The following is a 14,134-nucleotide window of genomic DNA, read 5'->3' on the forward strand; positions in this document are numbered from 1 at the left end:
TCGTACTAACCATAGTGGTCCTATCAAATATTCTATATTCACAACAGTACTTAGTCAAAGGTGACTCCTAACAGATATTTGTGTCACTGCTCTCGTCAGAGGGTACATCGTCATCCATAAAGAGCAATCCTCTCACATCTTTGCAAACCAAATGGGAGAGGGGGAAACAGATACCTCTCAGAGATAAAAAGTCTAACGAGACACTTGATGCATTATGCATGTTAATACAGATACGTACGAACGTCGGACCATTCAGACTTCATTCCACTTTTCTTTTTTCTTTTTTTGTATATTTATTTTTCAGATAATCTTACTAGTTTCATATTATTTTATTTACATGCAAATCATCAAGTGCTTACAAATCACATAGCATTATTGAAATCAAGAACAATTCATTTTATTAAAACTACTAAACATAGAATATGCAAATCACACAAAATCACATATCGTTATTTTAATTTCTAGAAATACTCCTTAAAATGTCTAAAGAAATACCAGATTCCTTACCGAAATCTCGATAGTTTTTCCTACACCGTTCTTCTTCTCCTCATCTCCTTCTCTCTATAGATCACTTTTTTTTTTCTCTCTCTCTCTCTAACTCTTAAAAGGTGGAAGAATGAAAGTGATAAGAAAATGGGAGGAAAGACCCTTATTTATAGAAAATATGGGGCATCGGACTTGCGCCAAGTGGCAAAATTCGGTGAAGAAAGAGAGCGTAGAAATGGGAGAGATGTTTGATTTGACGCGACACAAAAAATGAATGAGGATCCACCTCTACCAGCGGTGGCACACCCCAAGCGGCGGCATGCTGCCCAAGGTGGATGATGGCACACTGCCCGAGGCAGCAGTGTGCCTCACCCGCTCGGCGTACACTGCAGGCCTAGCCTGTAGGCGTCAGGCAACCCTGCCGCGCACAGGGCCTACGATGCACTAGGGCGCCATGTGCATAATGTGCTACGTCAACTTTGTCTACGTGCAATGTGACGCGCGCGAATGGGCCTACCTACACGCTACAAGACACGCGCGGACGTGCCTACCTGCGCGTGACAAGATACGCGTGCAGGTCTGGCCCTACGCCTCGCGCAGATGGGACATGCGTATTGTGTGTGCGTCCTGTGCCTATCGCGTTCGAGCAATCCCTCTCCCGCAGGTGTTTTTCCGCATGATTTTCCCCAATTTTTCCATTTTCTCCTAAAAGTCATTTATTTAAAAAAAATAATAATAAAAATAATAATTATTATTATCAATCAAAACAAAATTCGGTAAAATTAAATAAAATAATAAAATCAGCATAATTTACGAATTACGATGTAAAGTTACGAAATAAAATTAAATGAATTCAGTGTGACCTTAAGACCCGAATAAATAAGATTTTCTAAATATATTTTAGCACAGTGGTGAGTGGGGTGTTACATTCCTCCCACATTAAAAAAATTTGGTCCCCAAATTTGTCTCGAACAAGTCCGAAAAGTTTTTCCTCATCTCGCTTTCCAACTCCCACGTTGCCTCTTCTGGAATGTTAAAGATGTTAAAGATGGAATTATGATGTTAAAGATGCAAGCACGCAACATGTCCTCCAATGTCTGAATAGTACGTTCCAACTAACCATCAGTTTGGAGATGATAAACGGTACTGAAGTACAATTCAGACTCAAAAGCTTCTTGAAAGTTGTCCCAAAAGTGAAAAGTGAATCGAGAATCTCGATTGGACACAATGGATGAGGGAACACCATGAAGTCAAACAATTTCATCAACATAAAAGTGGGCTAATTTGCTCGTGGAGTCAGTAGTTCTGATGGGCAAGAAATGGGCAGTCTTGGTTAGTTTGTCAACGATGACCTAAATAGCGTTACGACTAGAACAATGGGTAGTCTGGTGATAAAATCCATAGTTACATGTTCCCACTTCCATTTCAGAATTAAGAGGCCCTGTAACAAACCACCGGGTCTCTGGTGTTTTGCCTTAATCCTCTGGCAAGTAAGGCATTTGAAGATATAGTCGACAATGTCCTTCTTCAGTCTTGACCACTAGTATTGGCGCTTTAGGTCCTGGTATATTTTAGTACTCCTAGGATGGATGGACAGTTTGGAGGCATGGGCAGCCTTGAGAACATCCATCCTAACAGCGACAGGAACCCAAATTCAGTTCTAAAATCTAAAGAAGCCATCATTTGAGATCCTGAAGTCAAGAAATTCGTTTGAAGATAACTTATTTAGATTCTTAGTGAGTTCTTGGTCCGTGGGATGAACTTCCCAAATCTTCATGAAAAGATCAAGTAAGGCTCAAATCTGAGTGAGATAGGTACTTTTACCATAGTAGTTCAGGCGGAGTGATTGCATGATATCTACTAACTTCCAATTGGAGGTCATGGTTTGGGCCAACACTACGGACTTCTTTTGGCTTAGTGTATCAGTAACTATATTTCCCTCTACTAGGGTAGTAGATGATCTTATAGTCATAATCCTTCGAGAGATCCATCCAGCATCTCTATATCATGTTCAACTCCTTCTGTGAGAAAGTGTACTTCAAACTTTTGTAGTAAGTGTAAATCTTAAAGGAATGACCAAACAGGTAATAACACTATATTTTTAAGGCAAAGATGATGGCTGCTAACTCTAGGTTGTGAGTAGGGTAGTTCTACTCATGGGTTTTCAACTATTGGGATCCATAAGCGACCACTCTATCATGTTGTATCAAAACGCATCTCAAGCCAATATGAGATGCATCGCAATAGACCTGAAATCTTTCAATGTTGTTAGAGAGGATCAACATCAGAGTAAAGGTAAGACGACATTTCAATTCCATAAAGCTTCACCACATTCGTAATTCCAAATAAACGATATTCACTTTCGAGTTAGTCGAGTCAAAGGAGCAACAATTTTAAAGAATCCGTTGATGAATCGTCGATAGTAACCTGCCGAGCCAAAAAAACTACATACCTCGACCATATTGGTGGACAGATTCCAGTTAATCACTGTTTCAACCTTGGCTAAATCCATGAAAACTCATTCACTCAAAATTACATGACCGAGGAAGGAAACTCAATCAAACTAAAAAAAGCATTTGCTAAGTTTAGCATACAGTTGGTTCCGATGAAGTGTCCCCAACACTTAAGATAAATAGACTGCATGTTCCTCTAGGCTCTTAGAGTACACTAGAATGTCATCAGTGAACACGATGACGTACTGATCCAGTGCATACCGAAAAACCCTGTTCATGAGATTCATAAAGGCAGCAGTGATATTAGTTAACCCAAACGACATCACCCTGAACTCGTATAGGCCATATCTACACCAAAAAATAGTCTTCAGAATATTTTCTTCTTTGACTCTCAGCTGATAATATTTTAATCTGAGGTTGATCTTAAAGAAGACCGTGGCTCCTTACAATTGATCGAAAAGATCGTCGATTCGAGGTAGGGGGTACTTACTCTTTACTGTTATTCGGTTGAGTTCCTGGTAGTCCATGCATAGCTTAAGGGAGCTATCTTTTTTTTTCATGAATAACACTGGAGTGCCCTAAGGGGAATGACTAGAGCGAATAAACTTCTGGTCAAGTAGCTCGGAAAGCTGATTTTTTAGTTCTACGAGCTCAGCCCAACTCATGCGATATGCAGGTTTTGAGATTAGTTGAAATCCGAGTAGCAATTCGATTAAAAATTCTCTCTCTCGCAGGGGAGGTAGACTAGGTAGTTCAATGGAAAAAACTTCTGGAAAGTTGCAAACAACCTGTATAGAATACATAGTAGGATCAACATCCATATTCCTGTTTATTTAATAGTTAGGAAAGATAAAAAAAAATTATTTCTTTTTCGTAGATCGTAAAGTTCTAACTTTACTTTAATAATCAATAATTGTTCTATATTTTTCTAATCAGTCAATTCCTAGAATCACATCAAATCCTAAGAAGTCTAATAGTATTAAGTCTATAAATACTTCTATTTTTGAAGCTTTTATCTTGCAATTTTTATATACATAGTGAGCTTCTAGTAATTCCCTAGAATGAGTCTCTATCGTTAATATTTTATCTAAAGGTTCCAGCCTAATATCTAATTTACAAGCAAGTGCACAGGAGATAAAAGAATGAGTAGCACCTGTATTGATCAAAGTGTTAGCAGATGTATCATGAATAGAAAGTATATCCTGGATAAGGACGAGAGTGGGGAGAGCATCGGGTTCATCTATATGGTACACACGATCCTAAACCACAGGTCTGGCTACGTCCTTCGACCGATGAGGGCAATTCTCTATAAAGTGCTGGGTGTTTCTGCACTGATAGTAGACGTGATTGATACACCGACAAGGTAGGTTACCATGCGAGCGACCACAATGCTGACATGGTTGAGAAGGTCGGGCAGACTATCCAGTAGGTGGAGGTGGGGTAGGGGGAAAGACAACTAGGGTTTATTTATCGGGGTGGCTACTTACTGGGTCAGGTAATCTTCTTTTGGGTTATTGAAGTTGTGATTGTTGGTTATAAACTTTGGAATGCGTTGGTGCTTAACCAAGATGAGGTCTTCGGCCAACTAGGCATGTTCTAGTACCTCTGCATGCGAGTTGAGTCTCAGCATCGCAACCCGATCATAGATGTCAGCACGAAGGCCTTTCAAAAACTTTCTAGCTTTACGACTTGATAATTTCCTTCCTTAGCGGAAGTCTTGAAATTCCCCTTCTTTCTTTTCTCGAACATAGGCTAGAAAAAAGTTATTAAAGAATGCATCCATAAAAACTTCTCAAGTGGTAGGGGTAAGCAAGATTTCTTTCTTAAGTCGCCACCAGTGTTTTGTTTCACTATTCAGCATAAAGACTGCTAGGGGAACTTTCTATTCCTCGGTTAGGTCTAGGACAGAGAAAATTTTCTCTATTTGTAGGATCCAGGCTTTGGCTACTAAGGGGTCAGGGCCACCTTCAAAGTGTGACGGGTTGAGTTTTCTAAACTCCGATATATTATTAGAGATGAACCTCTCAATTGTTAGATACTCCGGGGCAGGGTGTTGACAGGGTTTGGCTTGATTCTGTCCTACGGCTACGGTCAATCCTTGGATAGCTCGGAAGAGTTTAGTAAACTCGGCCTTAGTTGGATGGATGGTCTTGTGCCTCGGGTCTTTCGATACATTCTACATAAAGTCTTTTTCGCGTCATTCCTACAAAAAAAAAGACACGAATTGGTAGTCTTATTTGGAAAAGATGACTTATTTTTTATAGATCCTAAAGGTCTTTCTACCTACGGCCTCAATTGTAAGCGATTTGGTCCGCATAACTGCTCTGATACCATTTGTGACATCTCAAATGTTAATTAAGACATGTGGGTATGAGATACATAAATAGATTACGAGTGCATGATAAAAATTATATGCAGCAGAGTAAATTAATACAAATCTCTTACAAAATAGATGACTTCCAAATATACATATAACTAAGGCCATGAGTGGCTACAAAATATAAATATCAAAATACAAAAAGGGTCACTTCTATCATTATGTTATTGGACTCATCAGAGTGTAGAAATAATTATGCACTCAAGGTTTGCGAATCCACTGGATCCTCAAAAACTTCAATGGGTAGGTCAATTGATGGTCCCTCATTATTTTTCTTATATGGTGGGGTAGACATAGAAAGAGTGAGTTTCATATGCTCAGTAAGGAAAACAGTATTTAAATAACATTGTAAGGTTTAAAAGGTGAATAATTATATCATAAATACTTACCATTAGGCTACGTCAAAATCCTATCCTCATTTACGAAAATAATTTATTTATTAAGAAAACATTATGTCATAGTCACAACAATAAAAAACAAACAGCATACTTAACAATAGAGAAAATTAAATAAATCATAAATGCTCAGATTTTCGTGTCATGCTTCGGGAAGTTGTTCTAACTTCCATCTCTGATGGTAGATATAGATTTTCGACTACCCATGTGGAATGATCAGATCAAATACAGATAAAGAAACTTTGCTCAAACACATTTTCGGCTTACCAAATCATGGTACGATCTATGACCACGGCTATACTGACCATAGTGGTCTTATCAAATATTCTATAATTACAATAGTACTTAGGCAAAGGTGACCCCTAACAGATATTTGCATCACTGCTCTCGTCAGAGTATATACCATCATTCACAGGGAGTGGTTCTCTCACATCTTTGCAAACCAGATGGAGAAAGGGGAAACAGATACCCCTCAGAAATAAAAAACCTAATAAGACACTTGATGCATTATGCATGTCAGTATAGATATATACATATTTCGGATCATTCAGACTTTATTCCATTTTTTCTTTTTTCTTTTTTTTTGTATATTTATTTTCCAGATAATTTTATCAGTTTCATATTATTTTATTTACATGAAAATTATTAAATACCTACAAATCACATAATATGCTTGAAATTAAGAAAAAATTATTTTATTAAAATTACTAAACATAGAACATGCAAATCATACAAAATCATAGATTCATTATTTTAATTTCTATAAATACTCCTTAAGATGTCTAAAGAAATATCAGATTCCTTACCGAAATCTCGATAGTTTTTCCTACACCGTTTTTCTTCTCCTCCTCTCCTTCTCTCTCACGCTTTCTCTCCAACTCTTAAAAGGTGGAAGAATGGAAGTGATGAGAAAATGGGAGGAAGGGCCCCTATTTATAATAAATGGGGGTCGTCGAATTTGCACCAAGTGGTGAAATTCGGTGAAGAGAGAGAGCGTAGAAATGGGAGAGATACTTGATTTGATGCGATACAAAAAATGAAGGAGAATCCTCCTCCACCGGCAACAACACACCCAAGGCGACAGCACGCCGCCCAAGGTGGGTGATGGCACACTGTCCGAGGTGACAGTGTGCCTCACCCGCCCGGAATGCATTGCAGACCTAACCTGCAGGCGCTGGGCTACCCTGCCACATGCAAGGCCTATGGCGCACTAGGGCATCGGGCTACCTTGCCGCGTACAGGGCCTACGGCGCGCTGGGGCGCCATGCGCAGGCCTATCCATGCAGGCCCCATGCGCACAGGCCTATCTGAACGAGCCTGCTGCGCGAAAGGTGTGCACACAGTGTGCGATACCAACTTTTTCCACGCATGCAGGTCTAGTCCAGCGCCTCACACAGATGGGACCTGCGCACTGTGCACATGTCCTGCGCTTGTCATGCGCGTACAGCGCGTAGTGTCCGTGTGGGCAATCCCTCTCCCGCGGGTGTTTTCTTGCGAGATTTTTTCCCCTTTTTTTGTTTTCTCCTAAAAATTATTTATTTAAAAAAATAATAAAAATAATTAACAAAATTTGGTTAAATAAAATAAAATAATAAAATTGGCATAATTTATGAATTATGATGTAAAACTGTGAAATAAAATTAAATGAGTTCAGTGTGACCTTAAAACCCGAATAAATAAGATTTTCTAAATACATTTTAGCATGGTGGTAAGCACGGTGTTACAGTTACACAAGCAAAAACTCTCTTTTCATTTGCAATTAATTTGATTCCAGATTCTTGAACAACGCAGTAACTTCGGTAGCTTCCATGTATAAATCTGGTTTTCATTGATGTTAGCTAATTCATTTAATTTGCATTTAGCAATCTGTTTAATTTGGTAAACTACATTTCTCATATCTGATTTCATCCATAACTTGAATTCTTTGCATAGTTTTCTTATATTAACTCAATGTAAATAGTGAAGTAGATTCAAATATAAGACTTACATTCTAATTCATATGTTTTGTTGCCTTAAATGGTTTAATTTTTGTTTTATTCAAGAGTTGGTATGACATTGAATCATAACAAAATTATATATAATTACATAGAAAATTTAAGACAGCGAGAACCTATAATTAGTAAATGAATTTAATATAGAAAGAAATTTAGAACTGAACCAACCAAGACAATCTATGTTGAAACAGTGATGGCTATGGCAGAATCTAAACCCAAGTTTGGCTATGGTAGAATCTAAACCCAAGTTTCTTGTTTTCCTTTTAGAGCAAACATAATTCAGTAGACTTCAATAGGGCTGCAAGGGCTATAGGTGGTTGTGGAGTATATGTAAGGTGAGCCAGGTTAACTTTACAATCATCCTCTCCTGTCTTTAATACTTGTTCTTGTTTCTGCTTGGTACACTAAGTTTATCTTCTTAATCATTTAACAACAGCGACAAGCTAGACATTCATGACTTCAATATCCTCAGGAAGCTGGTGTTGCCGGATAGATCCATCCTTAGGGGCAGACAAGCTGGCCATCCTACTCGAGATTGTCTCTTTGTAGATCCTGTTATAGATGGAAAAAGGTATATTTTTGAACACTCCTTTGACGTTTTCCTTTATTCAAATCTTTCTATGCTCAATTATGAATTCACAGCATACTCAAGATTTGGAATATGAACAAGTTAGGTGGAGTGGTGGGTGTTTTTAATTGTCAAGGAGCAGGTGGTTGGCCTTGGCCACTGAAGCAAGTAAAAGAAAAAGTAGCAGCATCTACTGTCTCCCTATCTAGCCATGTAAGTCCTATGGATGTTTAATTCCTAGCAGATGTTGCCGGCGGAAATTGGAACAGAGATTGTGCAATATATGCGTTCAATTCTGGTTAGTTGCCAAACTCCCTGCCTTCTCCTCATTAACCGATAATTGTCAGGTCTTGCATTGACCTGTATGCAAATTGGTTTACATTGCAGGATCCTTTTTCAAATTGCCAAAGAAAGGAAATCTTTAAGTATATCATTGAAAACTCCGGAATTTGAAATATACACCATATCACCAATAATTTGAGTCAGTAAATTGGAATTTTCTTTTAAAACAAAAATACTTCTCTAGTGTATGTGCCAATGTAAATAATTACAGGCTTTTGGTGGAGATATTCTTTTTGCTCCAATAGGATTGATCGATATGTATAATTCAGAAGGAACAATGGAGAGTATGAGTTTTTCAGGATTCAGTAGAATCAAGATAAGAGTATGTGGGTGTCGGAGATTTGGAGCCTACTCCAACATTAGACCAAGGGCTTGTGAAGTGGACCTGGAAAAAGTGGATTTTGCATACGAGGATGATGATGGAGTACTCACACTTACATTCAAACTTCATCTTCAAACCAAATTAAGGGATATTGAATTTTTCTATTAACCTCTCTTCTCTTTTTGTCATTGGAAGCATTATTCAATAAGACTAGTCATGTTTCTCTTTGTTTACTTCACCTACTCTTTATATGTGTATGTATATATGTAAATGGAAATATATGTATTTACATGTTTATGTATTTTGTAAACTTTATATCACAATTTATTAGTGGGAATTTTTGGATATGTACAGTTTATATATTAATTAGTTGTACATAAATATATTTTTATGTTTATATTTGTTAGAAAATTTTTTTTACATTAAACAAAAAATATTTATTTCGTCCACTCTAATTTTTTATCGAATTTAATTCCAACGTTAATTTATTAAAGAATAAATTAAATATTTATGATACAGTTCAAATTTTAAAATAAAGTAAATATTCACACAAGGATGAATGAAAGAATAGAATTAACAAAAATTTGTTGTAGCGAAAAAATAAATAAGGCAAATTAAGAAAAAATATTCTAATATTTTGCCCTCAAAGTTTAATAACATAAATACAAATACAAAACATTTATTATCATCAATAAAAAAATACAAGTACAAAATTGAGAAATTATCTTCTACTTCCTAGTTTAAATTTTAGAAGACTCAATATTTAAATACAATTTATCAAACAATTATTCAATTTATTTTTACTTCATTACTATATTTTAATTATTTAATATATAAAAATTAATTTTTGCGTACATATTTGATGTACTTCCTTCGTCTTTAATTTCTCAGTCAAACATGTGACAAAAGAAATTACAAAGAACATTTGAAATGAATCGGGCAAGAAATTAACTTCGATAATTAAATACTTTTTTTACTCAAATTTGTATGAAATTTATATTATATTATATTATCATTTTAATTTTATCGAATTTGAATATGAATCAAGCCCGTGTAAAAATAAAATAATGGAAACTGTATATATAAAAAAACTGAACTAAACTCAACTCAAATAAATTTTATTTATAAAATTAATTAATTTAAATAAAAATTAAATAAATAAACACTACCCCACTAATTATTGAAATTAAGTCACCACTAAACTATAACTGCTAAACTTAAGTCACCACTAATTTATAATTGAAAAAACTAAGTCACTTTTAATTTATAACTAGTAACTCTTAAATTCACTTTAAAAATAAAACATAATAAAATTTTAACAGCCCAATGGAAAAAATAAAAACAGAAAAAAGAAATCGTGAAGAGGCCTATGGAGCCCATGGCAGATAAGAGATTTTGGACCTCGCATAGCATAGAAGTGAATGTATGTACAACCCTTCCTTCTTGCTTTAAACTTCTCTTTCTCCGCTCTGCTCCTTATCCTCTCCCTGCTCTTCCCTAAAACCCTCTCCTCCTTTCCCCCTCCCTCTCAAAATGTCTTCTTCTACAGCAACATCTATCTTCAAGCCCTTAGCAATGACAGACTCATCATACCTGCTCTCTTTTCCCTCCATGTTCACCACCACCTCAAAAGCTCCATATCTCTCTATACCTATCCCAACCAGACATGTCAAGCTTCACCTCTCTTACTCTCACTCCTCACACTCCTTACGGTCTTCCTATCTCAAACCCAAGACCCATTTCCCTTCTATTCTGACTTTTGTTGCTCAGACCTCAGATTGGGCCCAACAAGGAGAAGAAGAAAGTAACACCGTCACCACCATTGACGGACAAGAGGAAGAAGAGTCCACATGGGAAAACCAATATGATGATGAGACCAAGGCCAAAGTATCGGATTGGGAACCCGATGGCGAGCATTCTGTGGTTGAAGCAAGTGGAGGAGGAGAGAGCGGTGAAGTTGGGGTTTTTGAGGAGGGAGAGCCGGAATCAGGAGCGGAAGATGAGTTCGTTGAACCACCTGAAGATGCAAAGTTATTTGTTGGAAATTTGCCTTATGATGTAGATAGTCAAAGCTTGGCCATGCTTTTCGAGCAAGCTGGGACAGTGGAAATTGCTGAGGTAAAATGTTCTCTTGTGCTCTTTGCTGTCTATGTTTAGAATTCTTTGTGACATCGATGGCTTTGGAGGGTTTGTTATGGGGTTATTATTTTCCTTTGGTAATTTTGGCTACAGGTTATATACAACAGGGAAACTGATCAGAGCCGTGGGTTCGGGTTTGTGACCATGAGTACTGTCGAAGAAGCTGAAACGGCCGTGGAAAAGCTCCACCGTTACGTGAGTTTTCTTTAGTTCTTCGCTGAATTCTTTTGAACTTACTCTGCCTTTACACATTTCTTTGTTAGATGTTTTTGCGTCCCACGGCAATAAAAGGAACTAAATCAAAACTTTTTAATATCTGTGGATTAATATCTGACACGCTTCCTTGAAATTGTCGATATAATCTCCCTTATTTGCATTGTGATCCAAGGTTGCCATTTTCATTTGCTTTCCATTCTAGAGCAAATCTCAGTTAGCTGCTAGCTGTTGATATTGCCCAATATTTGGTTTTGAAAATCTATATTTTCAATAGGTGTTAATTTTTGTAGATGGTTTCTTATGTATCTAACAGATTTTGACATGTAGCATCAAGTCGCTTGTGTTGCCTTGGGTGAAAATTTCGTTCAATTTCTTGGTTGGATTTGAATTTGAATTTTCACCATCAATGAATTCAAATTGTGTGTGGTGGTAATTTAAATGTAATAAGTTATGATCTAATTATACATATTAGGAATAACATGAGAATTAGAACTGACAACTGAATGCGAATTAAACCAAACAGAGCAGGGTGTGGTTGGAACAAATAACTGTTTTGTGGAATTCAACTGAAATTTTATATTTAGTTCAACTAAAAGTTCATGAAAAGATGAAAATCCTGGAACACATCTGTTCCAAATATAGCCTTAAAGGGGTAGACTTTCTGTTTGTTTACCTTCCCTGAGCAGGATATATTTGATTCTTACCGGAGCTTATAATGAGTAGATACCTGGTTGTTAATCTCAAATTATGCCACGATTGCCTATGATATGCTGATTCTTTATCCTGCTATATATTCAATGGTTGTTGTTCCTTCTGCTGTTACAATAAGATAATTCTCTCCCTCTTAACTCCATAAAAGTTCTAAGTAAATCGTAGCTAATAAGATATATTAAATAGAAAAACACGGCTGATGGGTATATCTCCCTATCATATTTGAGAATATGATAGCTATGGAGGTGATCTTATCTGGCCTAACTTATCCAAGTAATAGTTAAATGACAAGTTATGTTTTAGGTCTGGAACTTACAGATGGAAATGGTTGAACTACATTATCAAGTTATTTATTAGGAGAACACAGGAGAAATCAATTGGTGAAAAAGTTATGTTTTTTCCTTAAACTAACCAAGACAGACATTGACTTTTAGTATCATCTGCATATAAATGCTTGCAAATCATAACCCATGATTTTAGTTTCTTGTTGCCAGATGTTGTAGAAATGTTATCTTCACATATAGTAGTTATATAGACAATCTCAGTGGAAGTTCCTCTTCACAGCCGTTGCATTTCCATTTCAAGGTTACTGGAATTACATAGCCACTAGCCAGTGAATTTTAGCAGTTGTGTAAGTCATGCATGCTTGACTACTGACTACTGCCCTGAGGGTATGGTCCTATTTCACTGCTTTTGAAAAGCATTGCTTGGTAGATTTTAATTTAGAACTTACTTTGCATGGCATTGGAGGTACGCACTATCCTTACTGGAAGCAGGTGTTATGGCCAAGTACATCCTAATAGCTCCGTCTTATGGTCTTGATATCATAAAGCTTCTACTTTCTACTTCAGAAAATTTTTGCATGATCAGATCTGTATTCAAATAATTCTATCACCCGTCAGGATCATTTTACACCCAGTTAGTTTGTGGCTGAAAAAAATAAGTTTCTGGAAATATTCTATTTATAGATTGATACATCATCCTCTACGTGGATTTATGCTTCTATATGATTTTAAATCAGTGGTTTCTTTTCTTTTCAACTGAACATAGAATGGCAAAAATATGCATGAGGCAACATTACACTCAGTCACTGAAAAATTTCCTGCTCTCCACATGGGCTGTTCCTATTTCTTGTTACTTGCCTGCCTGACCACCAGCCAAGAATTATGCTTTTAATAAGATGTTTTGTGGTTTCTTCTGTTTTGCACACAGGATTTAAATGGAAGGCTCTTGACTGTAAATAAGGCTGCTCCTAGAGGAGCAAAGCCAGAACGGCCACCAAGAGTGTTTGAACCTGCTTTCAGAGTTTATGTGGGAAATCTGCCATGGGATGTGGATAATGCTCGCCTGGAGCAGGTTTTTAGTGAACATGGGAAGGTTGTTGAAGCTCGAGTAGTTTATGACCGGGAGACTGGCCGCTCACGTGGGTTCGGCTTTGTGACCATGTCCAATGAGACTGAATTGAATGATGCAATTGCTGCTCTTGATGGGCAGGTAAAGTTCCTCTTCTTTAGCTAATTCAAGCTAAGATTTCATTTGAAGTTTTATGGTACCTCACTCATGTGTAGAGGCAACACAATAGCAAAAGCTTGATTACTTTTGATTATCAAGAATATGGCTTTAAGTTTCTAAGCATCCATAACAAGGCAATCTGTTTATTTGTCATTTGGGTGCATTGAGCTCAGAGTCTGGATGGAAGGGCAATTAGAGTAAACGTAGCAGAGGAAAGGCCAAGGCGCAGCTTTTGATATTGAAACCACATTAATACGAGGACATTTGGCAATGGAGTTTTTTTTTTTATTTCCTTTTCCATTTTGGTTCTCTTTTCTTTTCCAAATCCTCGATGAGATATGTAATACTGAATTTTTGTCCGCTATTTGAAAGGAAGATTGTTTTAGCTCCTTTAAATGTTTCTATTGGTTTTGTTCCTTTAAATGCCTTGTATAAGCTATTTATACTTGACACATTTTAGGTGCTAGTAATGTTATAGTTATTTTCATTGGATTTTGATGTTGATTATTTACTTACTAATTGCAAGTGTGAGTGATCCAAACAACTCTCTAAATAGGATTTCACCAATAAAAGATTAGCAACCAAACAACTCTTATTGGTCACTAGTCTCTTGATAAAA

The 14,134-nt window shown here is 36.7% G+C and overlaps 1 protein-coding gene across 1 annotated transcript; it reads left to right on the plus strand.

Annotated features, from left to right (window-relative positions):
- The first annotated feature begins 10,364 nt into the window (after positions 1-10,364).
- On the plus strand, positions 10,365-14,007 carry LOC110823065 (28 kDa ribonucleoprotein, chloroplastic-like). Its single transcript, XM_022053344.2, has 4 exons — positions 10,365-11,055; positions 11,170-11,271; positions 13,216-13,497; positions 13,689-14,007. Exons 1-4 carry the CDS (start codon positions 10,471-10,473, stop codon positions 13,749-13,751), a joined length of 1,032 nt encoding a protein of 343 aa, XP_021909036.2. The 5' UTR covers positions 10,365-10,470; the 3' UTR covers positions 13,752-14,007.
- The last annotated feature ends 127 nt before the right edge of the window (positions 14,008-14,134 follow it).

Source organism: Carica papaya, chromosome 9 (assembly GCF_054855325.1).
Source record: "Carica papaya isolate Zhongbai chromosome 9, ASM5485532v1, whole genome shotgun sequence".
Taxonomy (NCBI): Eukaryota; Viridiplantae; Streptophyta; class Magnoliopsida; order Brassicales; family Caricaceae; genus Carica; species Carica papaya.

Coding starts and splice junctions, on each gene's coding strand:
- LOC110823065 (XM_022053344.2), top strand. CDS start 10,471: ATGTCTTCTTCTACAGCAACATCTATCTTCAAGCCCTTAGCAATGACA. Junction 11,056..11,169: donor GGACAGTGGAAATTGCTGAG/GTAAAATGTTCT, acceptor TTTTGGCTACAG/GTTATATACAACAGGGAAAC. Junction 11,272..13,215: donor TGGAAAAGCTCCACCGTTAC/GTGAGTTTTCTT, acceptor TTTTGCACACAG/GATTTAAATGGAAGGCTCTT.